This window comes from Phaethon aethereus, assembly GCF_964289735.1.
Source record: "Phaethon aethereus genome assembly, chromosome: 3".
In the NCBI taxonomy this organism is placed as follows: domain Eukaryota; kingdom Metazoa; phylum Chordata; class Aves; order Phaethontiformes; family Phaethontidae; genus Phaethon; species Phaethon aethereus.
In genome coordinates, this window is record NC_138576.1 from 4,336,737 (window position 1) to 4,363,527 (window position 26,791).

Consider the following 26,791-nt stretch of genomic DNA (forward strand, 5'->3'; position numbering starts at 1 on the left):
CCTCTTGGCAACTGCGCTGCCACCCTTCAATCAAAAATCATTAAATGGGGCAGAGATAATGAGCATGTAGCATATCAAAAGGAGGATGTTTGCTTGGGCTAAAGAGGAAAAGCTGTAAGGACCTATAAGCAGCCGCCACTTCAAAGGGAGAAGGGGCTGATAAAGAGTCATTTGTTCCTGTTTGACTTATGTAAAAGGTCTGGTATGTTGGAGTCCCGTCTCGCAGACGCGGGTCCCCTCTCTTGGTGCTCGTGTCTCAGCAGTCAGGCAGCTGGGCGCAAACAGCATCGGTCCGAGCATATAATCACTTGACTCCGCGCCGACAATGGGCACTTGTAGGGGGTGGCGGAGGGAGGGCTGGGGGACAATGGGAAGACAATTATTGCAGCTGCTCGGGAGGGCCATAATTCTTCCTGCAGAAAGTAGCCGGCTCTCGCAGGGCGGAGGGGAGAGCTCGAGCGTATTAGTCATCCCCCGACTTTTGGAAGCACTTCGCTGCGCCGGTGGGGTTTCGACAGCTGCTGGTGTACTGCCTCTTCCCAATAATTGTACATTCTGGCAGGGGTCAACTTACTTTTGACCCTCTGCCTTTGTGCCCGTCAAAAAGCCTTTTAGGACAAACTGTGGGGAAGTGGCAGGGGTGCATTACATCCAAAATTAACGTCAGTAAATACGTATCAGATGCCAGCTCATTCACAAGCAGGCTCCTGAATTCACACAGCCTTTTGCTCAGGCCCGCGGGGGGGGAGAAGGGGGGAGAAGGGGAGGGAAGACCCCATGACTGAGAAGATATTGTTATTCAAACGAAGTGGGCAGCTGAATGAAGCCACCTTGGCCAGCAGTTCGTGTCGGGCTCAGGCTTTCTCCATGCTCCTTTCCATCCAAAATTGCCCAGTGTCATGCAAGTGTTTGTTTATCTTTGGGGCAGAAAAAAAGGTCTGTCTAACACAAAAGGCAAGAAAATATACCATATGGAGGGGATTAAAGGAGTTAAGTTGCCCTGATGCTTTGCATGCTTGCGGTTTTGTAAATTAGACCTCAGCATGGGACAATGCAGGGGACATGGAATGGGAAGAAATAATTGGAATGGAAAGTGTTTCTGCTATGTGGGCTACCTGTGCAATGATCCTGTTAACAAAGGCACTCACCGCTGCCTACATACACGAAACCCTGTTAACCAACCTGTAAGTCCCTTCAAAAATAAACTTTTCAGGCCATTTTCAAGGAATTGGCGTTGAGGACAGATAACCCCGTGTGCCTGCTGGATGCGGGGTGAAAGGGAAGCGAGGAAGCATCCCGTGCCAGTCGTTCTTACATCGGCAGCTTTGCTCTGACGTTATTCATCCTCATAGCATCATCCTGATTTTCTCTGGGGCACCCCACATCTTGAGGGAAGTGTTCCTCAAAGGTCACTGATGGGCACTGAAATTGGTGCACTCCCTGAAACTCTGATGGCTTGTGGCTCAGCTGCGTTTCAGGAGAGTGCTCCTAACATGACCTCACCATGCTGAATCGAAAAATACCTTATTGTAACGAGGGAGGTGGAAAGGAACATCACACTGGGACATCTGGGATATTTTTAGGAGAAATATCCCATGTAAATTACAATAATAACATTAGGAGCTTTTTAAGTCTGATGCAAATATGAGCATATGGTACCACAGTGTGGTACTGCTCCTTGGTTAAGGTCTCTGGGCAATACTGGAATTGGCTAAAAACCAGAGAGACGTTGTTTCTCTTTTGTTCACTTTTGAAATGTTTAAAAACTTTTTTTTTTTGAACAAACAACACGAAGTGTTGGCTTGCTCCATTTCCAGATTTCGTTTGGCTTTTTTCTAAAATTGAAGTGCTTGACACAAACATTATTGAAAACATCACTGAAAGGATTATCAAACTTTTTATTTACCCCAAATACATTTTTCAGTAGACACAACTTTTATGGAGACTGTTGACTTTGCTCAAGCTGCTCATGTGTGAGTTGTTAAGAGGGCCCGAGGCCCAATCTCATAGTACTGCTGTGTCAGAAGCAGGTTTACAGTTTCCATAGACCTTCAAAAAAATAATTTGATTAGACTTATTGTCTTTTCTAAATTCCTAAATAATGATCTCACTTCCAATACACTCTGTGAGTTTCTGTAACTGCTTTGTATAGAAGAAAAAACAGGCCTTTAAGAATGTTTGTTTCTAATATTAAAATACAGAAAATACATAAACAAAGATATTTTCTGCAGCCTTATTGCTCAGGGGTAAAGAGGAATCCTAGGTGAAAGACCTGAAGAGTGGATTTAATTTGTTTGAGAGGACTGGTTGTACAGTCATGAATCTTTTCTTTCAGCTGGATAAATCTCAACCTATATCAGCTCTTTCAGAAGGTCAGTTGACCAGATGTGGGCTGCTCAGTGACCTCTGTGAAATGAAACGTCAATTCTTAGCAAAAAAGTGCCCTTTGTAATGGACACAAAAGGAAAAATCAACCTTCTCCTGGCTGATGAGCTCCTGTCCTTCTGGCAAGGCAGCAGAGAGACCAGAGAACATAGCAGTTACAGAAATAAGAAGATGAAATGCCCTTATAATTCTGTCAGGGGTGGTCTTTTGACCGTGTGATCTCTGCGGGAGAAATTTCATGCCTTCACCTCTGTCTCTGCAAATTAATTTGCTGTAAGCAAGAATCAGTGTTCTTTAGCCCAAATATTTTATTATTTTTTTTTTATATCTCTTCTCCTCACTGCAGTGTCCCCATGATATCATATTTTTGGGTATCTCCTGTAACAGTCCTTGGCAGAGGATGACAAAATACTCTATCCCAGGTTCTCCAGTTTCTAGAGGTGTGTCTTGTAGTGTTGTTGATTGTGCTGTCTGAAAGTTTTGATTTCCCTGTGATGCATGTTAGCCCAATTGCTGTTAAATAGCACAGAGTTGCTTCTTATTTGTAAGTCAGGCTATTGGAGACATTTATCCTACTTTCAGCCTTTCCTAATACCCAGAGGCAAAATTTCCCATCACTGCAAAGCTGATAAAAGACTAAGTTGCTCCTTCATGTTCACTCAAGGAGCCCTGAACCAGAAGAAAGTTACTGAGAGTATCATCAAGAAGGCCTATATTTATGATTGACAACCCAAACATCCATGAAGAGCTGTAATAAGACAGAAAATTGATGAGCCTTATAAAGGTTTTATACAACTAAACCCTGGAGCCTTATAACTACATTTTGTGAAGAGTCACCTTAATTCAAAGTTTACTAATGATGTCCTTTGTCTGTATTGCCTATATCTCTTCCTGTCGTGTACAGAGACAACAATAATATACTTGGCAGCAAAACAAAACAACCAGAAGGACTATGTCACTGTAGTCTTGATTATTCCCAAGGCCTGTATCTTTCCTGTTTTGATCAGTTTTTATGAGTGTTCGTGGGAAATGGCAACAAAATGCTACTGATTCACAACTGTTGCACTTTGCACCCCATCAACATAAATTGTGCAAGTTGCAGGGCTGTGGAGAATTCAGCCTCCCACTTCTGCACTCATGTGGAGGGTATAAAGGACTTATAACGGTTTGAATTGTCGTGCTCTGTGGTTGGATGACACTTCAAATATGAGAAACTTTTATCCTTACCCTGACTCAGGACATGACTGTACTGATTTAAGTCTTAACATTTCCTTTCTTCGCTGTGTAAGGGGACTGAACCCCTTTATGAGGTCTATATAGCATATTGATCAAGTTTTATGTCCCCTCAGGATTTGATTAGAACAGCTTTTCTATGAAAAATACAAACATCCTCAATTAGATGATTGCACTGTATTGCCTGAAAAATTAAGCAAAAATACCCTAACAAATGTCACAAAACATATTTATCGAAAAAGGGTAGTGTCAGGACTTGGCTATCTCACTTTTCCTAAGACTGATGTAACACCTTTGACTACTGTTTTGCCCTGTTATAAGTGAGAAGGAAGGCCACCATAACATAAAAGTACCCACAGAAGAGTATTGTCTAAAAGTCACATGAAGTCTGTCAAAGACTTTAAATTAGCATCTTCATGTCATTCCTTCTCCTCAAAGGTTCACTTTTTGGCCACCCAAAGACATGATGCTGTTCAGTCTGAGCTCTGTGTGATGATTTTGGGCAGATTGGCTTGACTGATACATGGATCATAACACAGCTACCGTTGGGAGAGAAGGTGACACTGAAGAACAGGGCTGAGGCACCTGATTACTAATTAATCAGACATGAGAAAAACCTCATGGAATCAGTTTCTATTTAATTATGGAAGCCTCATTTGGCATAGGAGCATATGCTGCTAACTCAATTGAGTGCTTTCAACTGACATCAAATAGTAATTATCAGAAAGAATCAAGTTTTTTGATTATTCATACTAATTTATTGAACACTTAAAATTAATGAACCTCAGTTATTTTAAATTTGCTCAGTTGCACTGGGAAAAAAGGAGGGAGGTAGGGAAGGACGGTTCTTACAATTTGAAAGTACAGAGACTTGTTTAAAGATAAAATAAGTAAATTACAATATGGCACGAAATCCCATCGGTGGGTTGATACACACGTAGGAAAGTTCCTGGCGTGTTCTGGAACTGAGGAAAGTTCTGACAATGGCTTCATTTATAGAATTCTTCTACAGCCAAAAAATCTTCCGATGACATTTTAGGGTTACCATAAGGGGTTGGGCAGTGGACAGGAGATTTATCTCTTTGTCAGAGTGTTTCTATTTTAACCTACGGTTGTTCCAGTCTGGTGACTGAAAGGAAGTGCCTTTTTATGCCACAGGAGAGGAAGAGGAGGTAGCCTTGTATTTGGGTCTGAAGCAGTTTTCTCCTACTCCTCTTAGTTTGATTTGCATTATGCTGGCCCTTCTCCTGCTGACAATATACTGGCACAAAGGTTACAACTGTGATAATTGCTTCTGACCTCCTTTCACAGTAGAGAACACAGGGTCCCTGTCTTCAGTCTATAAAGTCTGACTAATTAAAGCATCTCTTTCAGATGCCAGATTTGGGGGGAAAAAAGTCCAAACCAAACTACAAAACAAAAGCTGTAATTCGCTGTTTGAGCCAGTTAATACATTATGCATTCAATGGTGTAACATCGCTTGTCTTCGTGGAACTGCTGTGGATTTATAGTGGGATAAATGAGATTCATGTTCCAGCCCAGAATTTCTGATTGTTGAATGTTTTCTTTTAGCTGTTTCTAATGAGTTGTCTTGAGACCCTCCGTATCTGTAAATTAAAATGTGTTTGTTTAATCCTTTCTCAAGGTAGAAAAAAGATGAAAATGCTTAGAAAACATGTATAGTTTTCTTACTTATTTTTTGTTCGAAATGTAAGATGTTGTCAGAATATCACATGTAGCAATTGATTTATCATGATTTTTTTTTTGTTGCTGCTAATTTGTAAGACCTTGCTGTAACTCTCTCTAATTCTATGTGTTCAGTCACAGGAGCTGACTTAATTCAGGTCACACTGAAAGAGAAGGAAAGAGTGGTTTTACCTACTCCAGGTGCGTGACAGTCTGTGTCTGAAAGGCTTGGTCTGGGAGTCACACCAATTCTTTTTTACTACTTTTTCAGAAATAGACTGCTATTTTTCACTTCAATATTTTGTACATCTATCAACCCAATAGGGGTTCTTGGCATTCATCTAAGCATTTCATTGAGCCATATCTACCATCGCTCATGATAAATGTGTGATTCCACAGCATAAAAGACTATAAACTTTTGTTAAGAAATACCATAGCAGATCAGAAAGGTCATGGAGAATGTAAGATTACAGTGTATTTTAGTGCTCCATAGTGATCTTAGTGTAATAATCTGACATTACTGCACAGTTACACGCTGAGTCAGACAGTAAAACACACCAGAGACAATGGAGACCTCCAAAGTTTGGTTTTAGTTGCATAGCTGCCTTGTTGCACATTAACAACAAGAATCATTTACGTGGCAATAAGGTTTAGAGACCCTCTTGCCGAGTGTTTCCCCCTGAACAAACAAGTAATGGAAAGATGGACCTAGCCTTAAGGAACTCCACCTGGGTTTAATTTCTCTGTGTTTCCCTGTGCTGGCAATGGAGGGTTTTTCTACTCCACTATGTTATTGAGATGGGTCTGGCCCTGCTCTCCCCCCCTTAGGCATGAGCTTGCCCCTGTGTTTTCAATACCTAATGAGGTCCTCCTCAAGAAAAAAACGGCCAGAATTTCCTTTACAGTGGTAGCACAGAGGTAGGTGCTTGTAGAGGCCTCCAGAGGGAGGCCCTGCCTGCGTTAGTTTAGGGCTTACTAAACTTAGTGTACAGGATTTCCCCCCGAAGGCTTTCCTTCCTCTCTCGATGGCAGAACAAACTTAGGCAATTAATTTATGAAGACTGGCTCATTAGCTGTCTAAAATACAAGTGCAAGTTAAGCACCTATATTTTGTGAACTTAATTTCTCCCGATATTTTCCTGATGCTAATGCTCAGAAGTTTCCTTTTGGACTGAGCTGATACCTTTGGGGAATGGGCAGGAGTTGCCACGTGTCTCAGTCAAGCTGGTTTTCCAGGGCAGGTCTTCATTACCCCTTGCAGTGGGAAGAATCCTGCTTTTCTGGGAGCTAACAAGCTCATGAGAGTTGATAACTCATTTTTTAAAATCTTTCATACTTTGGGAAAGTATGGAGATTCCCATACCCTGGGAATTCAGTCTGCTTTCTGGAGCACTGGGGGAGAAAAAATGCATGAGAAGAGTTGGCACTTTCTGGTAGGGTTAGTTACCATTTTGATCCTCTGGTCTTGCTGCCAAGCACAAGTGATTGGCTTTTATTTTCATTTGTTCATCTTAATTCTGTGTTCAAAGTGCTCAGAGCTTTGGATGGCATAAATAAAAATAATGAGGCAGTTGCTTGTGAAGCATATTCACAAAGCGTAGCATAAGTATAAGAAACCTCAAGATTTGCTTTGCTTTGGATGGGTCCCAAAGAATTTGAACCTGTTTTTTCAGTTATCTCCTTGCTCTTTAACTCTGAACGCACAGTCCTAGGAGAGATCTTTTCTCCTGTCGGGCAGCTAAGCATGGAAGATAACAAAGAGCAGTCAGTGTGCCTTCGTCATGACAAAAGAAGGTTGTTAATTCCAGAGATGCTGGACTATCAGAGAAATGGAATTCTGCCAGGTACTGAAAATGGTAATTCTGTCTTTGTATGTCCTGCTTTTTAGTTCCTTCGGATGCTGTCTTGAAATGGTCACACCCAGAGACATGGCATGATGTAGAAAAAGGCTGGGGTGGATCCAACTGCAGCATCCCAGGCCCTGGGGAAGACGTCATCATCTTACCTAGTAAGGAAGCAAAAAAAGTTGTGTAATTTCTGTAGGAGTGTTGGGGTCTGTCTACATTAGGATATGTATTTGTGTTGCAACATGGGCTCCTTGGCACTAGTGTCCATTCTAGCGTGTGCAGGAACCCCATTTGTTCCTCGTCACATTGAAATCTTGGCTACATTACAAAAGTGTGACTTTTGGAACAGATTAATCATTCTTTTCCATTTACACATGCACACAAACACACACACATTTACTTACTCATATTGGTATTCAGGCTTAATTATATGCACGGGCTTTATTTCCAGAGCAGAGAATTTGCAAGACCCAAAATCACAGCTCACAAAGAGCTCCTCTCTTGACCCACCTCTTTTCGTTTTATGCAGGGAACATATCTTACATTTCTGCAATTATACCACCTTCCATTTTATTTTCCTGTTACAATTCCCACTATCAATGGTAATCTCTCAAGCCATTTGCCGTTGTTGCCTCCTAGATGTTTCAGCCTATACATCTATTTCAACCTCAGACTTGAGCTACATTTAAATCCCAGCTCATTTCACAAGCTAGCAAAAATATTAGGCAACTTGCAGCAAAAGCTGGAGGAGAAAACTTTTGGTAACCATTTTACCTGATTGGGAAGTTGGACTGGATGATCTCCTGAGGTCCCTTCCAGACATAATTATTGTATGATCTTATTAATACTGTGTGGTACGTATCTGACATACTCTGGCACCTGGTGCTGGCTCCTCCTCATTTATCTGAAACCAGGTAAGTCTCTCTCTGCCTACCACGGCTCCACTTCTGGATATAGGGATAACACTGCACTGTGTCTCTTCCTCTTCCACCTGTTTTTGGCTTATGAAGTCTTTGTGGAAGGAAGTTTCTGTTGCTTTGTGTTGGCATTTGGGCATGGAGGCTCAGTCACGGTTAGGACTTCTCTGTCCTGTGTCATTAAAAGAAGTATTTCAGGTTAAATTAAGAATTATGTTCAACTTCCAATGACTATTTAGTTTAATCTTCAGTTTTCTTACAAATGTTAAAAAAACACACTATGTTGTTTGAAATAATGCTTTTCTTCACTTTTTTGGGGGAACTTACATTAAACTGAACAGTAGGTAATTGCTATTTTCTGATTAGGTCCCTATTTCCTATCAAACAAGCACAATGTGGTTTTTTTCAGTTCTGTCATCTCACTAACTATAATGCATAAATGTGGTTAAGTGTTTGTAAGTTCAGAGGCCACAGAAGACACAGAAATGTCCCTCAAGGGGTTTGCTGATCTCCTGTAGGTCCTGTGTCCTATGTGCATCTAAGCACATATGTTTAGGCATCTTAACCTGTTCCTCGTCATTACAGATAGTAGAGCCAGAAGAGTTATTGAGCCGATCAAATGTGGGTATCGTCTAGTGTGAAGTGAGTTGTTCTTTAGAATTCACTGATGGTATTATGAAGAGCTCCAGGCTCATGTAACTTGCTTATATGAAGGTATCTAGTGTTTGAAGCACTCCAGGATCATCCTGCCTAGCCAGGTGAAACCCCAGATGGTCACAGCTGTGCACTATTTGCCAGTCCTGTGTGAGGTCTCATATATCCAAGGGCATTTCAGATAATACTAAATGCATAAATGATTTTACTAGGTTAGACACCTAGTTCCCATTAGACAGCTCAGTTCAGGTGCCATAAATTGAGGCCTGGACCTTATTTCTCCAGAGCATGTTCAGGAGCACCCGAGATATGAACCTAGATTGCAGTTAATGTATGGCCTCTGAACCATGCGGTGAAGGTCTACATCTATTTCCCTTGGCAGTTTAAGCAACACTAGCATCCAAGTAAAGGTCTTGCCAGTAGAAAGCAGTACCAGAACAGGGGATTGACCTCTAATTTCCAAAGTCCAAGTGCAGCACCCAAAACACTGGACTTACTTTCTCCTGCCAACATTACTCCAGCCGCGCTACTGGTACTTCATGTTGAACATGTGTCTGCTTGCCATTCAGAAACACAGAACGTGTCCTTTCTGTCCTGTGCTTCCCGTTTCCTACTCCACTCTCACCTCCGCTACATCTGACCCCTTATGCAGGAATTAAATAGTGGGACATTTCCCATGGGCTTTGCTCTGTTTTGGGTCCTCTTGCCATGGTTGGATTTTGCATGCCATTGCATATTTTGTGCTTCATAACTCTCTGAGAACAAGGCTAGAGCCAACACCAAATCATCTGTTTCAGCTTTTTGTGTATCACATTATGACCAGTTCACCGATACCAGCCCATGATTGTCAAAAGACCAGATCACTTCAGTCTTCAAAATCATGTGTCAGATGCAGATATGAAGGGGCACAAAGGTGCCACTCATAGCTAAGGCCTCTGCACTCACAGTGAGTTAATTATGCAGAGTGAGATCACGTGGTCACAGGAGGTAAATCACAATTTACACAGAAGCAGAAAGTAATAAATAAATAAATAAATAAATTAAAAAAAAGGCTTGGCTCAAGATTTGGAGTTCTGTTTAGATTCGAGTAAGAGAGTGGAAGCTGGATGCTGAGGTTGTGATGGTCTTTTGGTGCATTGCAAACTCAGCTACGAATAAAACTCCTTTGTGCTTCCTGCAAAGGTGAGTGTAATCCTCTTGACAAAATAACTCATTTTAGCTGCTGTTTGAGTTATTGACCATGGCCTTTGTCACATACCACAAGGCCCTTCATGACTAAGCTGTGCCTGAAGCACTGCACATTGCTGCCCACAACCCAGCCCAACTGATCTAGTTCTAGGACTGGAAACATTACAGCTGCATCAGCATGCTGATATACCAGAACTAATTAGCTCTCCTGAGAGGCAAAACTCATTAGCTCAGGCCTGGTGCTGTGCAGCATGACTGCACAGCCTTTGGGGTCAGAACTAACATCTCCCGAATTTAGAGCAGTGATGGTTTGGTCAGTTTAACCGGGGAATGTCTGCACTGTGCTGAAGGATGTGGTGCAGGGATTCTCTGTAGCATACTGGTGCCTGCTGCTTGAGAGGCAGAAGGATAACGCTTGGACTATTAGACATGATCCATGTTTTACCATGGACAGGAATGTTCTCTGCCTGTGAAGAACTGAAGGGCCATGACAATAAAGATTGCCCAAAACCAGAACGCAAATTGTTTCCCAAGTAGGGTAAGACCCTGGGAGTTCCCAGGTCGGAATCACCGTGTTCAGCTGCTTAGAGCAGGGTGCTTCACCGCATGCAAGAAAACTGTCTCTGCTCTTCAGGGGAACTTTTCTGAACAGCAAAACCACAACAAAATACTTAATGGATTAAAAGGAAAGAGGTAAATGATAAATGAAAATGCACTGCCTGCTAGCACCAGTGGAGAGCCATACTCTGTGACTGTCTTCTTCCTATCAATGATAAAAAACTCCTCACTCCTATCATTAAAGTAGATATGTGTCTTTAGTTTGTGTGCAGAAACTATTCTCCTCTCCTGAAGATGATTCTTTCTGGAATTATCCTTTAATTTTAGCCCCAGAACATGAACACAAATGAACACAAACTGTCTATCACCCGATCTGTTTTGAGAGAAAACTTCTCTATTACATGCCTGTCTGTTCTGATCATACTCCCTCTAGTTTTTACTCTCCCTCTTCATTCTCACTGTCCTGGAGGTGTTGAAACACTTACTGTCAGTGGGAGTCAACAGAGTTCAGGGTCTTAAATTGGAGTCATAGTCATCATTGGTGTGCTAAGGGCACTGGATTTGTTCCTGAAATGAAGGCATCTACAAAGTAGTTAGGTAAGATGAATTTTCTGTCTATTTGTCACACCTTGCTTTGCTGCCACAAATGTTTATATGAGTTTCCAGTTGCCAGAAAGTCAAACCCTCTTTGCTTAGGTCCAAAATCTAAAATGAAATCAACAATTTTAAAATTTATGTTTAATCATGGCATTTTATGGATATTTCCCTTCCCATTTCCACTGGCTTGTGCCTGCTAAACTCTGAATGACTCCAAACGGCTACAGAAAAGTGAGAGTTTGTTGTCATGAGAACAAACATTCCGCACACTACCCAAACTTTGTGCTGCTGTACACACCAAAATAAGTTTTTGCGATTCACTCCTGGAAATATGCAGCTGTGTCTCACTCTCTACTATTTTTAGTTACTTATAATTCTCTTCTGGGAGCCATCCATAATGATTTTCAGGTTGAAAGCCACACCATGGGCCTACTTCTGGTATGCTGTGCGTTACTGGGTAAGTCCTTTCAACCTCCAAAAAAAAGTTTTAGAGTCTTATAAAAACAAATAATAGGTGTTTAGTGCTCATTTATAGTATGAAGAAACTATAAAAGGGGAAGACTTTGGTCTGGGCCTGACAGTGTTGAAATCTCTGAAAGAAGAGCTAGGGCACTACCTAAACTTAGCTAATGAAGGCTTCAGTTTGCTTTTTTAACAAAATTGCATCACTGGGGCTGCTTCATGGGCTGGACTCAGGAAAAGCTAGAAAACACCTCTATTAGCAAAATGTTCATATTAAAAACCAGGTTTTTCTGTCACTGCTTGGTGTCTGCTTCACATTTAGAAGGTGGTTTTTGGAGGGCTTGGAAACTGGGGATGCCTACTAAGTTATTCCATTTTTTGCGCTGTTTTGTCAGTGTTGGTGAGAATTCAGGAGTTCATAGACTCCTTTGTACAAGGATCAATTTCTCTTGCAACAGAGGTGTGTCCCTCATGTTAAAGTGACTTTAGTAGTGGTGTGTTACAAGTCCCCTCAGTGTCTGGCTTCCTAGCAGATGCAAGTCCCTTCCAGCCCCAGATGGAAATCTTTAGCTCAGGCTACAGCAACTTGTGCTTTTATCTTTGGAGGTTCATCCTCCAGAGCCACAGCCGTCCCACAAGGACCTCTTGCATGTATCAGACTTCAGCAGTCTCACCACCTTGAAAAACAAGCTGGATGAGTTTAGTCATGCCACTCTGGCAGCCAGCAGTGGCATTAGCTCATGAAGCCCTCGGATTTTCAGGGCTTTGGTTTATGGTTTTCAGTGTGACACACTCCTGACGCAGCGTGCTCTGGGTGGAAGGAGAACGTGTTATAATTCCAAGCGATGGAATGCTGTTTTGAAGGGTATTGATATGATATCATGTAGCCTCTGGCAATTTCTCTCTTTTTTTTTTTTCTCTCTTTTTTTTTTTTCCCAGTGGTGGAATTCACTCTGTTATTCATTTTCTGATTTTGATTTTCTTTGAACTTTTTCTGTTTGAAGAGATGAATGCTGGAGTACTGTATCTCATATAATAGCTCTTCTGTTGCGCCTGATTTCCATTCAATGGCATGCTATGGTGTTTTATACAGCGATGCGGTTGATCAAAGGCATTTTGTGTCATTGCTGGAGTCATTAGTGACTTCTCAGTATTGTACGTCTGAACGTTAATACTGTGGCATACCTGTGAGCTTTTGTCTGAAAAAGTATATGTATAGTGAAATGTAGCCCTGTTTTCAGGCTTGGACTATGGTTTACTAGAGGTGGTTGCTTGCTACTGTATGAATGTTTTAATGGGAGCAAAACAACTCCAGTTTGTCTTTCTCTGGAGGTAAATTCCTTGAGCTCAGTGACCTAAAGCTTATGATTTTAACCCCTTAGTCATCATCTCACTCTACCGCATAAATGAGTGTATTCTGTAAGGATCATGTAAGGAAATCTCCTTTGAATCTGTTTGCTTTTCTCCTCAAGTGTAGAAGGACTTTTTTTCCTCAAAGGAGTTTTCTGTTGTTTCTACAGAGCAACATTTCACCCTCCAAGGACTTCACACCCCAAGCATCACGCTCCAGATTGTTGTTCTTTTAACTGAGGAAACCACAGGTTTGCAGAGATATCTCTGTATGGGGGAATTTTTCACTCCTGTGTTTCAAGGCTCACATACATGATGCTATAGTTACAGAGCAGTCAGCATTTCCTTTTTAAAACCTTTTTTTAGAAAGATGTGCAACTCAGCAAAAATATCTGTTCTAGACTGAAACTTGACATATAAATGGTATGCCTAGGAGCACTTCTTCTTTTCCTTGTGAAAATGTTTCAGTCTGTGTTTGATGAATATACTTACGGCCTTTGTCAACTGCAGTTTTTTGCCACATTCTTGAGCTGTGATTTCACAAACTAGATTCCCCTTCTGTCTGAGAGATATAATTTTAAAAACATCTTCCCCCTTATTCTCTTTTTCTCTCAGGTCCCCACATACTGTGCCTTGACTTCTCAGCTCTGCAGGGCATAGGAGTACACCTGTCCTGTAAAGAGATTATAAAGAGGAGTTTCTTCATGCCTGTAAAAATGTATCAAGGAATATCAGTATGAGGTTTAGGGGAAAAAAAATATTGCACTCACTCTGTAGAGACTTATTACATTTGAATGCTGTGAAAACTTCGCATGCATGAAAGATGATTCAGCCCAAGGATGCAGGGAATATCTTTTGAGATGAAGTGTTCAGAGTAACCATGGGTTGCTGCAGTATTTGGAGTAATCTTTGAGAACAGAGGTCCTGGGTTTTCAGGGTGCCCCTTGCTGATGTCCAGAGAGAAAGAAGGAAAAAAAAAGGGAAAGGAAGAGAGGTGGGATGGTTGAGTTACAGGGACAAGGTAGGAATATGGATATAGAAGAGGCAAACAAATCTACAAGCAGACTCAAGGACCCCAGACCATGGAGAAGTTTCCTCTCCCTTGAAGCTGTGAAACTTCAGGGCTGCAAAACCAAAGAGTCAAAAACTAGGAAATAATATTATTAAAGACAGCCTACTCATATTTTCTTCAGTCTGTATCTGAGTGTACTTTGTGTAGGTTTTGATTATGTTTCCTGCAAACAGAATGTCCTGGTTTCAGCCAGGATAGAGCTGGTTTTATTCACAGAAGCTGGTGTGACACTGTGTTTTGGATTTGGGATGAGAAAATGCTGATAACGTGCTGATGTTTTGGGTTGTTGCTGAGCAGTCAAGGACAGTCCAGCTCCTCGTGCTGGGTTGCCAGCGAGCAGGCTGGGGGTGCACGGGGAGCTGGGAGGGGGCATGGCCAGGACAGCTGACCCAGGTTGGCCAAAGGGATATTCCCTACCACACAGCGTCATTCCCAGTACATAAACTGGAGTTGGCCGGGGGGCGGAAATCGCTGCTCGGGGATGGGCTGTCGATCGCCGGGTGGTGAGCAATTGCTGTATTGGGCATCACTTGTTCTTGTACATTCCTTTGTCAGTATTATTATTGTTGTTATCATTGTTGTTTCCTTCTCTCTTGCTGTCCTATTAAACTGTTTTTATCTCAAACCATGAGTTTTTTTTCCCAATTCTCTCCCCCGTCCCACTGGGGGAGGGGGAGTGAGCAAGCGGCTGCGTGGGGCTTAGCTGCTGGCTGGGGCTCAACCACGACACAGAGCTTGGAAAAATTCTTAAACTTTTGTGCTAAGTTGCTTGAGTCAGCCCCTAATTACATGTTTGGGAGAAAGGACTTTCACTGTGCTACCTATTGCATGGTTGTTTGTGTCTTCATCCAAAGCAGTTGCTAATGGCTATAGGCAAAAGCAAAACTGTGAAGTAGCTGATCCACTTCCCAAGACACTGCACGGCTCTTCCTGTGTTCTACACCAAAACTGTTTTCAAGTGGTCCATTCTCACTGCTGTCAAAACCCATTGGAAAATGTATGTGTTCCTTAATCTCTCCTGTTTTGTTTATCTGTGCCTCACAGTAAATGATTATGAGATCAACAAAAGTCACAGCAAATCTCTGAGTAAGAATCGGCAACTGCCATTATGATGAAGATTCTTATTTTCTACAAGCTATTTCTATGAAAGTCACAATTAGATCTTCTCATTGAACCCTTTGTTAAGGAAATACTTTGCTTTCCTTTCTTCCAGGGACATACACTGACTCGGAGATGTACCATACCAGAAACTGTTACTCTTGTCAGTAATGAAAAGAGATGGAAACTACAATTTCAGGGCTTGAGCTGTTTTCCATTGCAATCAGCTGAAAAGCTCCCAGTGACATCAAAGCACATTAGCTGGGCCCTGAGGGTGGAATTCACCTCTGTTCGGTGGGCTACCTCTAAAGGATGCACCATTTACATCTTTCCTCATGTCCTACTTGGAAAGCTTAAGTAGCATTTAAAAGGTTCACTGGCTGTAGACTTGCAGCTTTAGGAGGCAGCGGTGACGCCAACATTGTGCTCAGTCAATGATAGTCCCCACTCTGTTCTGCAATCCGAAAATATGCTCCTTGTTTTGTCCATAAGGATCCGTGGGAATAGTGCTTCCCTTGGTCACTGTCAACTAATTTTTAGTAGGGAATGAGTAGTCCTGTGAATACAGAATTGAAGAAGTCTGGTTTCCTGCAGATTGTGCTGATGTAAGCAAAGCTTTGCTCTTGGTTGGTGAGGAAGAGGTGGGCTTTTATACAGAAAAGCTGAGAGATAGTAAAGCCAAACTACAGAGAGGCAAAAGCAGTGTCAAGGAGTCATTGGAGGTGGGTTGTGGAACATGGCCTCAGCTTGCCACTCTGATCACCGTTGTTAACAAGGTGGGGACTTGCAGGAACTCTGCACCATGCAACACCTATTTGACACCGCTGGATTTTTTCACTTCTGTCAACCTTGTTCTCTTCAATGCCATGAGGAAAAAAATGCTGTCTGGACACAGCTTAATGTAGTCCTGGTTCATTGCATTGGGTGATCAACATTTATTTTCATAAACAGAGACAAGTTCACCTAGTAAGACTAACATGTCTCTAACTTGCTGCCCTTCACATTTGATAAGACTTAAGCATGCAGCAATATCATTATAAACATTATATTATTCATTTATCAGATTACAGCCACACCAAGGAGCCTCAGCCGTAGATGAGGCTCTGGTTGTGGATGCTGCACAAACACACAAGCCCTGCTCTAGTAGTTCTCAGCAAAAATAATCTAAATTAAGCAAAACTCAAGCAAAGCTAATGTTCTTCACCTTCATGCACCGCTTTTTGGCAAGTAGAGTTGGTAGGCAGCCATCGTTCGTAACAGTCCTCTGCTTTGTTTCTCAGACCGGACCATCCTGGTGGACATGGCTCTTCCCCCTCTAAGAGGTCTTTACATCCTGGGGACCCTTGAGTTCCCCAGCAACTCCAGCAATGTCCTGAGTGCAGCCTGTATCGTGGTGATGGGGGGAACACTGAAAGTGGGTAAGTGAGCAGCCTGTCTTCTGGGTGCCCAGAGGTTTATTTCTGTTCTTGACCGACAGCAAAAGAAGGTGGTTTTGTGCTACCATAAACACGTCAGCCATCCTAATGCCACATAGCTATCTGTGTGTCTGCAGTGTGGACATCCAGGATCCATGTTAAGCACATTGATTATCTGCTGCAGCTAAGTAGCTGTTCACTTAATAGCAATATGTTACAAAAACTTCTATCCTCAGCCCACTGAAGTCAATGGCAAAACTCCTGATTTCACTGTGACTTGAGATTTCGTCATGTGTAAAAATCCTCCCTACTTCATGTGGGGTTGCTTTATGAGACAGTAATTCCTCAGGGCAGGATCTGCCTTAGCGTTCAGGCGGTGCCTCGTGTCTGCGGGCATTAGGAAGGCACTTTCTAGGTGGCACAGAAGTATTTAAAGCCAACATAAACGAGACACAGAGAATTCCCAGAGTGCCTGGAAATCCTGCTGTGGCATGAACCTGGACTCAGCACGTTTGTTCCTCTCATCCCGCTGTACGGATGAGCACCAGGGCTTCAGGGAGGTACCACCTCATCCCTACTTCTAGTGGTTTCAGAGTTCCCAATGTCACTGCGGCTGTTCCACATTATTTGCAACGGACAGGATCAGTGTTTTTCCACACAGAAGTAATTACTCACATAATTCCCTTTAAATATCAAGGTTCCTAAAGCCAAGCCTTGTATTTACTTACAGGAATCCTTAGGACGCTGGGATCACATTGTTGATCACTGCTTGACCTTTCTCAAGATTGGTTTCATGAACTTTAAAAAGAGAATTTGTTTGTGTAATCACCTCCTGAGGAAGTCTGCTCCAATATTTGTTTGTTGTTAATCTCAAGGGACTGTTTAGTTAATACAGTACTGACCAAAAGAGTTATTTCACTGCCTTGTGTTTTTCTTTGGAAAAAGGGGTTTGAAAGCCTGATCTGGAAGGTTAATATATATATATATATATATACACACACATAAAAGAGTCTCAGTCATTTCTTACTTACACTCTTTTGTAGTTTAAATGTGGTTTCATATTGGTTTTGAGAAAAAGCATGTGTACATTGCTAAAAACACTTATTAAAAAACATTGAGGCACTTTGTCCCCTCCAGCACATCTGTGGGTAGTAATGATATTAAAAGTGAAACAGGTATTTGCAGCTGTTTAATCGTAGTCCGGCATCCTCTGGAGCGGTATCCTTGCTCTCGTTTCAGCTGCGAGGTGATAGGTGGGTAGAGACTCTGCAAGTTTCCCTCAGCTTATACTGGCTTCTGTGCTTGCCTGTAAAACAGGGAGTGCATGCTTTTTTCCCTTCCTCTTTCCCTTCCCATGTGTTTGAAGCCTAAAGGTACCTTCTTGGAGCCCATCTGTCCAATCCTGACTGTTCCATGCCCGAAGGAAGGTTTTGAAGCCCATCTGTCCAATTCTACCACACCCTAAAGAAATCCTGACACAAAATAGATAATGAGACAGTTTAGTAAACAGATTTAATAGATATGGACATCAGCATTCAGCATTGCCTGAGCAGGATCTGAGGTTGACATCACGTGAACCAAATCCCCAGGTCCTCCCTGTTGTGTAACTTCTCCATGCCCTGTTTTCAGCACAGCAATCTTTGGTCACATGCCATTGCTTCTAATTCGGTGGCCTGGGCCAAAGACAGTCTTTCTGGAACAGCCTCAGTGTTTTGTTCACTTAAACTGCTAGAGAACAATGATAAGGTCTAGAAACAAATCTTACTTGGACTTTGGTGCCTTTCAGAGCACGTGGCATCTTATCTGCAGGAAAAAAAGTCAGGTGGTGAAACATGACTTTAAGTATGTAGGAACTCAGTGACATGAGAAATATATAACAAGGGGGAAAAAATATCAGTGTAAAATTGGAGATTATGAAACATCAACAAGAACATAATTAATTTTACTAAAACAATAGCTTGCAGGGGAATGGGGATGAGAAAATACAGTGTGAGCTGGGAGACCAGAATTCTTGGGACATCTTTGTTCCTGGAGGGTTTGTCATCGCTTTCTTCTTCAATGTATGATCACAATCCAGTGTGAATGATAATCAATGGAACCACTGGGAGATGTGAGATAATTAAAACTCTGTAAAGGGCTGCAAGGACTCTGTCAGAGCCCTCAGACAACCCAGAAGTAAAATGGGTGGACCTATCCCCACAGTAATTTCTCTGGGCACTCCCAGCCCTTCAGTGTTGTTGGAACCCGGGAGACTTTCTGGTTTCTTCTTCTGCGGTAGTCTTAGCTCCCAGATAAGGAGCTTCTCTCTTCCACTTAAACTTTCAAAGTCTCTTCTTTGATGGTGATATTTGCAATAACATTTTAGAAACACCATTTATTTCTACCTCCCCGTGTTGCCATGCTGAAAAAAAAAACCAGCTATTTTTCCAGTTTATGGAAGGAGAGTTTGAGGTTCAGAGAAATTAAGTGATTTGCTAAATATCATTAGCACACCTGTGTCAGAATAAGAAAAATGTTGAGCTCAACATCTCAGAGGGTTTTTTCATTTCTCGTCTAGGTTGGTTCCATTAATTTTAACCCATTAACATTAAAGCACAGATGATATACACCGAAAATGCCCTGTTCCACTGCTGCACAAAGCCCTCAGCTTCTGATAAGGCTGCAGAAAAAGCTGAAGTTCATTTTGCACAAATTGATCCGTTGGACTCATCCTGAACTGTACTGTACGCAGCTACTCTTTGCTAGCAGGCTATTTTTGGTTTTTATAGTAGAACTTGCCAAGTAATAATACAGACAGTATTTCTCTTTTTAGTGTCAATTTGTGACGTTCTTTTTTTGCATATCTCATGATGGCTGCTTGTCAGTCATGACACTCATTTGAGGCAAGAAGCTTGAGGTCATCATTAGCTCATGGCTTGATTGGAGATGAAACCCCAGACATTTCTGATGTTTCTAATCTTGCTTGTGGTAAGAGCTCTAATACATTTATTCCCCCACTTTTCAGTAGTAGTAAGAACCCCCCATTTTGGCTTTCCAAAGGGTAAATCACTATACTTCATGAAATGGCCATGTGTCAGTGATGATTAATGCTCAGCCTTATAACAACAATTAGGGCACAAATGAGTTACAGCAATTGACTATCTTTTCCAACTTCTCCAGTACCTCTGTTGTGTAGGTCCCATCTTCTTTAACTGTGAGCTGAGTCCCATCCTGCAGTAAAATAGCATCCCTACACGGCTATTTAACGTACTTGAAGAGGGAATACTCTTGTTGTATTAAGAGCAATTTTTCATCCCTTATCACAGAAAAAGTTGTTCAAAAAGTTCATTGCACCATCTGCATCCCCATCCCCATCTCTCAGCCTCTGTCTGTTTGTTGTTTACCCTTTCCAGGCCACTTGATTTCTTTTAACTGGTCGTACCCTCTAGGGAATAGATTTGGTTCACACATTTAAGACACCCAAATTTAGGTGTAACGTGGACATCAGCAGGTGAGCTGGCTGTTTCAGTAAAGTTCTAGTCAATCTAGTCAGTGGAGCCATTGCAGTCAGTGGGGCTGGCCTGGCCAATACAGGTATCTAGAGCAAATTACAGTCTACACTGTATTGTCTGATCTTTGTTAGCTCAGACAGCCAGAGAACGTGGGAACATCTGCATTAAGAAACCTAAATGTAGGTATATGAATCTCCCTGGAAACATGGTTCAGTTGCCTAACTATAAGGATTTCATATCATTTTGGGCACCCTCAGGTGTACCACCTGGCCTCCAACTGCTGCTTAAAGAGACTGTTCTGTCATTGATCCCTCTCTTGTATCTGCCAGCCTCACATAGTGGATTTGGAGAACGCTAGGACTCTCAGGCAGCATTAGACACCTATATTTAGGCACCTGAATCCTATCCTACACGTCACTTCTTATTCCTTGGATATCTCTCACTTCTGGCTGTTGGTTCCTACTCCACAGCTGTCTGTCTCTCAACTCTTCTGTTCGTTTGGCAGCACCACCTGTAAGAGACAAGCCATGTGATGTCTCCTTGTTTACAGGCTGCTTTTACAGGCGGCTTTGCAGAGCGCAGTCTGAACACCTGAAGGAACAGCTCGGAAAGGACTAACACTAGGTGGCTATCCATCCGTGTATGGGTCATGAATAAAAACTCTTCATACTTTCTAGTGACAATATACCAGAGTTTTCAAAATAGCTGGGTAGCTAGAGACTAAGAAGTTTTTGATTCAGGAAACACAGAGCTGATATTGGAGATGGTCACAGCAAGGTGGGGAGAAAATAACCTCAAGTTGCTCCAGGGGAGGTTTAGACTAGATATTAGGAAAAATTTCTTTACTGAGAGAGTGGTCAAACATTGGAACAGGCTGCCCAGGGTGGTAGTGAAGTCACCATCACTGGAAGTGTTCAAAAAAAAGTGTAGATGTGGCGCTTCAGAACATGGTTTAGTGGGCATGGTACTGTTGGGTTGATGGTTGGACTTGATGATCTTAGAGGCCTTTTCCAACCTTAATTATTCTGTGATTGATTCTGTGATTGATTCTGAAGATATTTAGTGAAGTTTATTTCTCATGGAAGGGCGGAGATCTTATGTCAGAGATTTCCTTGCTGTTATATACAACAGCTGTTGCAGAGTGTTGTAAAGAAAGGAAAGGCTAGAAGGGAGGAAACACCCACTATTCTAGGAAAGAATTGAATGTGTTTTGCTATGGAAAAAGAAAAAAACACAACAAAAAACTGTCAGGAAGAACATCTGGAATAGAACTGAAATATGAAAACAATGGAAAATGCTTTTGAAACTCAACAGCAAACTAGATCCAGGCTGCAGTCCAGAATAAGTGAAAATCTGGGTAGAAAAAACACACCTCTCTCTCTGTTCTCCCCCCTTTTTTTTCCCCTATTTTTGCATAGTAGGTTTTTATCCTCTCCAGAGATAGACCTGATGAAGGATTATGAATCAGCTGAACCATTCATTGCACTAACAGAATTGTGTTGCAATCTAGGCATCTAGACATCACACTTCTTCAGGAAAGTATGTAATTAGTGATGACTTTATTAGCAGTATAGGTTGTTTCTTATACATAGGATTATCATATATGTTTGGGTTTGCTTTTTTTTTTTCACTGTGTCATACATGCGTTGTGGTACCAGCATGCCCTGGAAGAACATCAGCTTTAGAGAGCCCTTGTAGAAGGTCACCTATCTGCAGCGAGGCCATTTGATAGGACAGCTATCATCAGACAGAGTGAAGGTGCAGAAAGCCCAGCTCATAGGAAGTTGCTCGGTTGCTGCCTATGCGCCAACAGCTTGACCTGTGTCTGCACTGAAGAAATACTTGAGATATCCAGAGTGGATAAACTGTTGCTCACAAGCACTGCTCAGGCTGGCAGATATGTGTCAAATCTGGACAGATGAGCAAACCCTTCAAATTCTGGATAATCTTTACAGTTGGACGAAGGTGTGTTTCAGGAAGCCCTGCCTATTTTCTGCATATGCTGTCTTTAGTCCCTCCTGACCTTTTTTGCACATCTCACCAGACACTTCTGCCAGCTTCCGGTTGCAACTACATTTTTTCTGGTGTGCCTTATCGTCCCACCCTGTGATCAAAGAAACAAGCCTTCCAGTTGTAGTAGGAGTATGAAATGGGATCCACTTCTGCGTATCTCATGTGCAGGATGGATAATTTGACAGTTCGATGTGATCTTACGTAAGAGTTCTTCATCGCAACAAAGTGGAGCAAGCAACCTGAAGTTTTCACATCCAAAGCTCAAGAACAGGCCGTAAAGCCCAGATCATTCACATACATGTTGCAGTAATTATGATCCCAGTGTAAACTACTTATACCTATGATTTCATATGCCAGTTACTTCATAAGGTGATGAAACCTATCCAACACCAGTGACTTGTGTGCATTAACTATTTTGGATTTCCCTATGAGTAAGGTGAAGTAGCTGCCATTTCTGTATCTTCATTTCATGAGCCATTCTGTGGGGCTGTGTTTAGACTAACCTAAAGTGCATATCTCAGACCTTACTCAGCTTTTCCCTTTGTTTTCCGTTGTTCTCCATTCATTCATAGAGACAGCATTACTTTTTCAATACCTGTCATCTTATATTTTGAACATTTTCTTTCTAATTCTTCACTTCCCAATTATTACTGACTTTGCTAGTCCATCTCTTTAATTTTTTCTTTTTGTCAATTTATGTCAGCTTATTTGCTTACTTTCAGTATCTTCACACACAGCTTTTGGTCATTGATAAAATGTTGCTTACTACAGGGCTTGCAAGACCAAACCTGTTTGAGTCAATGCCCCCATTCTGGTCAGTCAGCCTGTAAATTAATGGGTGCCATGTTCATGTTGTACCAGTGTAGTTTGTTAATCAGAAAGTTTTCTGCTATTAAGTCAAGTGCCTTGGAGAAGCCAATTATATTATATCAAAGCTATTATCTTTATCAGCTAAACCTGTAATCTCATTAGAAGATGATAACAAGGAAGTTTCACAGGACATTTCTTCTATAAAACAAGGTTGATTGGCATTAATTATATCACCCACCCTTAATGATTTATTAATTGTGTTCAGAGTTGGACATTCCGTTTTTATTTATTTTGCCCCTAGAATCAGTGTCAAGTTGACAGGCCTGTAATTATCTGGGGCTCTTACTTTTATCTTTGTTTGAAATATTGGCACAACATTAGCTTTCTTCAAGTACTCTGAGACATCGCGAGTGGTCCCAAACTTACTGAAAAGTCCACCTTAACAGACCAACGAGTTTCTGGGTCAACTCTTCTGTAGGACTTGCATTCAAGTTACTGAAATCCGTTGATTTAAAATCATGAAACTATTAAAAGAAATAAGCAAGTATTAAGATTATTTTTGTTCTAAGTGTTTTTAAAACAAGTCTAATTCTTGTAATCATAGATACCTCCTGTGTTCTTTTGTGTCATATACCATTTAGAGTGTCCAGCCACTGAAGCATTTCTGAGAATATTATCTTCCCATTTTTTAATTTATTTTCTAAGGATTTAATATGGTGATGAACAACTATGAACAGTTTTATTACAACTTCTTTGCTTCTCACTCTGATTATATTTTTGTGTGTGTGTTTGTTTTTTCTTTAACAAGCGTAGTATTCCTTAACCTATTGTCATGCTTTTTAGGATTAAAAATCACAAATTTTAAATAAATGTAGATGTAATCCTTTTAAGAGTGATAACTTCCAGTTCAAGCTTTTAGAATTCCCATTTCCAAGCATTTGCCTGTGATTGTTAAGCCTGGAAGCCTACTTAAAAATGGTTTTAATATTGAGCTGAGAATTGGATATATCACATAGTTATCTTTAATTGACTTAAGTAGAAAAAATAGTAAATGTTTTGTAAGCAACAGTAAAGTAATAAGACCAATAATAACACCAACAGTAATTCATAATGATAATTAATAATAATCCCCCACTTTAAGGGAACATCGTCATGATGAGGAAATGATAATTGTGAATAACGTTGTATGTTCAATATAAAGGTCTCCAAACATTTTTGTTGAGTCTGTCTTTGGGTTTAGCTGATAACTTTATCCCCAGGGGTAAGGTTGACCTGAGGATTGGGAAAGGTATGTTCAGGCTGAGTATTTTAAATCACAACTTGCTGTGAAGGTGAAGCAGGAACAGAATTAGGCTGCATACAAAAATAGACACAAATGTCTACATAACTCTCTGCTGCTTTAGGTGGATATTTGTTTAACCTACTGCATCAGTGGTGAGAGCACTTATCACTAGTTTTGCTTTCTGAAAGTAGTATTTGGTTACAGCCCAATTCCTCGTTCTCTTCTGTTCAAACCACAGTTATGGAAGTTTAAACAAGAAAGTCAAAGATGGTTTGGATGGATGATGGACACTGTAAGAATGAATTCCCCCATGTCCCCACAGAAGATACGAGCTCACTGGTGTGCGATACATTAAATGGGGAGCATGCAAGTCTTGTACTGTTTGTCTTTTGCCCATTTAAAATCAGTACAGGGAATTTAAATATCCACAGATATCAGTCAGACATTGGTGGGGCACAAAGAATTTATTTATTGACTTCACTTAATTAAAAATTGTTCTTAAAGAGGAATGTTTCTTTAGGATGCAAAATGTCTTTCTTTTCCAAACTAGTAATTTTTAAATATTAAAAGAACATGACAGGCCAGCTAATTTTGTACAGATATGTATATATTTTTTAGTTCTACATCTGCTGCAGTTTTCTGTTGCATAATTGATTTAATCTCTAATTTTAAAGGAACGCTGAACTCTTTTACTGGACTCCGCATACATTTCTCCAGGGCAAAAACTGTCCTACTTTTTTCTCCTTAGTATTTGTTTAGTGCTGGGCCATTTTCTTCTAAAACTGTAAACTATCCTCAGTGAAATAAATGAAGTCACAGTTGGAATACAGTTTACTGTACAGACTTATCACGACAAGATAAGAGCAACATTACGCACACCAAAACTTCTTGGACATTTTCTTTTCCACTGCTCTTTTCCCTCAATCTTTGTGAAAGCCCATTTTACCCATCATGGCTGCAGAACTCATGATTACCTGGAAACTGGTGAAATTGTAAAGGAGTAGAAAGGCAAAAATGGGCTGAGGAGGGGAATGCCAGTTCAGCCATTTAGACCTTTAAATTTGGATTCACACATCCCAGTTCTGCCCCAATTTCAACATTACAAAAGCCATTGATATCTCTGTGATGGGTTGTTGCTGTTTTGTCTTTATTTCAGGTTCTTCTCAACGTCCCCTAGAAAGGGACTTAAAGCTTCTGGTCCTTCTTCGGGCATCTGAAAGGATTTACTGTGATCGTCTGGAGGAAATAAATGTCCACCCAGGGAGTATTGGTATGAAACATGAGTTCACCTTTTCATAGGAAACCAGTCTTAGGCAATAGCCCTATCTACTGCTGTTGAGCCTGTTACTATCTCATACAGGAAAATGTCTAACAAAGGTACACATATTTTGAGCTAAAATTGTTAATTTTCACCATGTCAGTTCCTGGATTTTTTGTGGATTTTGTTTAAGCAAAATTTGACGGAAGTGATCAACCAGGTTTCAAATCCCGAGTTTTTTATACGAGAAACTCAAGAAGACTTAAAAGGGCTTACACACGTGTACAAGGGTTTGGTCTTCATTCTAGATTTGAGATTTGTAAAACATAATTGTCCAAGTTGAGAATTTTCAAACCAAGATGACCTTGTTGAGTGGAGAGAAATGCACACTGCCAGAGGGCACATTGTCCCAGTTATCTTTGGTCTCTCTTAGGATGAAACAAATTACTCTCAAGTTTCCATGCTAGGATGATGAGTTTAAACTCATATCGCTATTTTTAAATTCCTGACTTAGTGAGAGGAATTGCATCCAAGAACTACTGAATAGATCCAAATACACACATTTAAATATTTCAAAAACTTTGGGCTCATAGAAAGATCGACAGAAGGTTTATATTAAATTTACATCTCATCATATAATTATGGTTAAAGAAATAAGTTAACTTTTCTCTTTTCCATGTTTTAAAACGTGTTTTTAAACACTTGTCTATTGCAAGACTTTGTTCATTACTGAACTTTTTTAAAGATAACAGAAATTCAAACTGCTATCAAGAGAAATTGCCTCGTTCAAGATTTTTAGAATATTAAAGAAATTCAGTGAAAAAGCAAATGAACAAACAAAAAACCTCAATTTGTTTCTGATAGTGACACTGAGAAACTATTGCACACATTGATCAAGCAGTTAAAAACTTCTAGCAAACAGCTAAGTGAAATGTTTGAAAGGCAAGACAGAAACCTAATTGATTCTGGATGTTGAGGGATTTTTTAAGTCTAAATTACTTAGGAGTTGAAGTATAACAGGAGCCAGCAATTTAATAAATGATTTTAGGGGCTAGAAAAATAGATGCATTGCTGCAGTTTAGCACGCTATCATGGATCAAATGAGACTTTACAACTATCCATGCTATCCTCTTATACCACAGCAAACAGAAGATCATGGCAGATATTTTGAATGTCTGTCTGGGTGGGATAATCAAGGTTGCATTACCTATGCTTGCCACAGTCTTCTTTTGGACTATAATGATACAGAATGTCATGGAAAAAGTTGCTCATGAAGGAGATAGACAGGCCCAAGCAGTAAAATAAGGTCACCAAATACTTGAAGCACAACTCCTCTGAAGCAATATGCCACTATTAGAGATGCAGAACAAATACTGAACTGACTCAAATTGAAAGATTTCACATCAAGTCAGCAAATTGCAACAAAACATTTCAATGGAGGAAACTGGAAATTTTTCATGCTTCAAATGTAATCT

The 26,791-nt window shown here is 40.9% G+C and overlaps 1 protein-coding gene across 1 annotated transcript in view; it reads left to right on the plus strand.

The window, feature by feature from the left end:
- PKHD1 (PKHD1 ciliary IPT domain containing fibrocystin/polyductin) overlaps positions 1-26,791 on the plus strand; it is a gene marked incomplete at both ends in the record, with an annotated part of 271,978 nt that overhangs the window by 158,633 nt on the left and 86,554 nt on the right. Inside the window, 4 exons of the mRNA XM_081997989.1 lie at positions 5,440-5,505; positions 7,193-7,312; positions 16,328-16,465; positions 25,215-25,328. Coding sequence (XP_081854115.1) covers positions 5,440-5,505; positions 7,193-7,312; positions 16,328-16,465; positions 25,215-25,328 — 438 coding nt within the window. The remainder of the gene's footprint in view (positions 1-5,439; positions 5,506-7,192; positions 7,313-16,327; positions 16,466-25,214; positions 25,329-26,791) is intronic.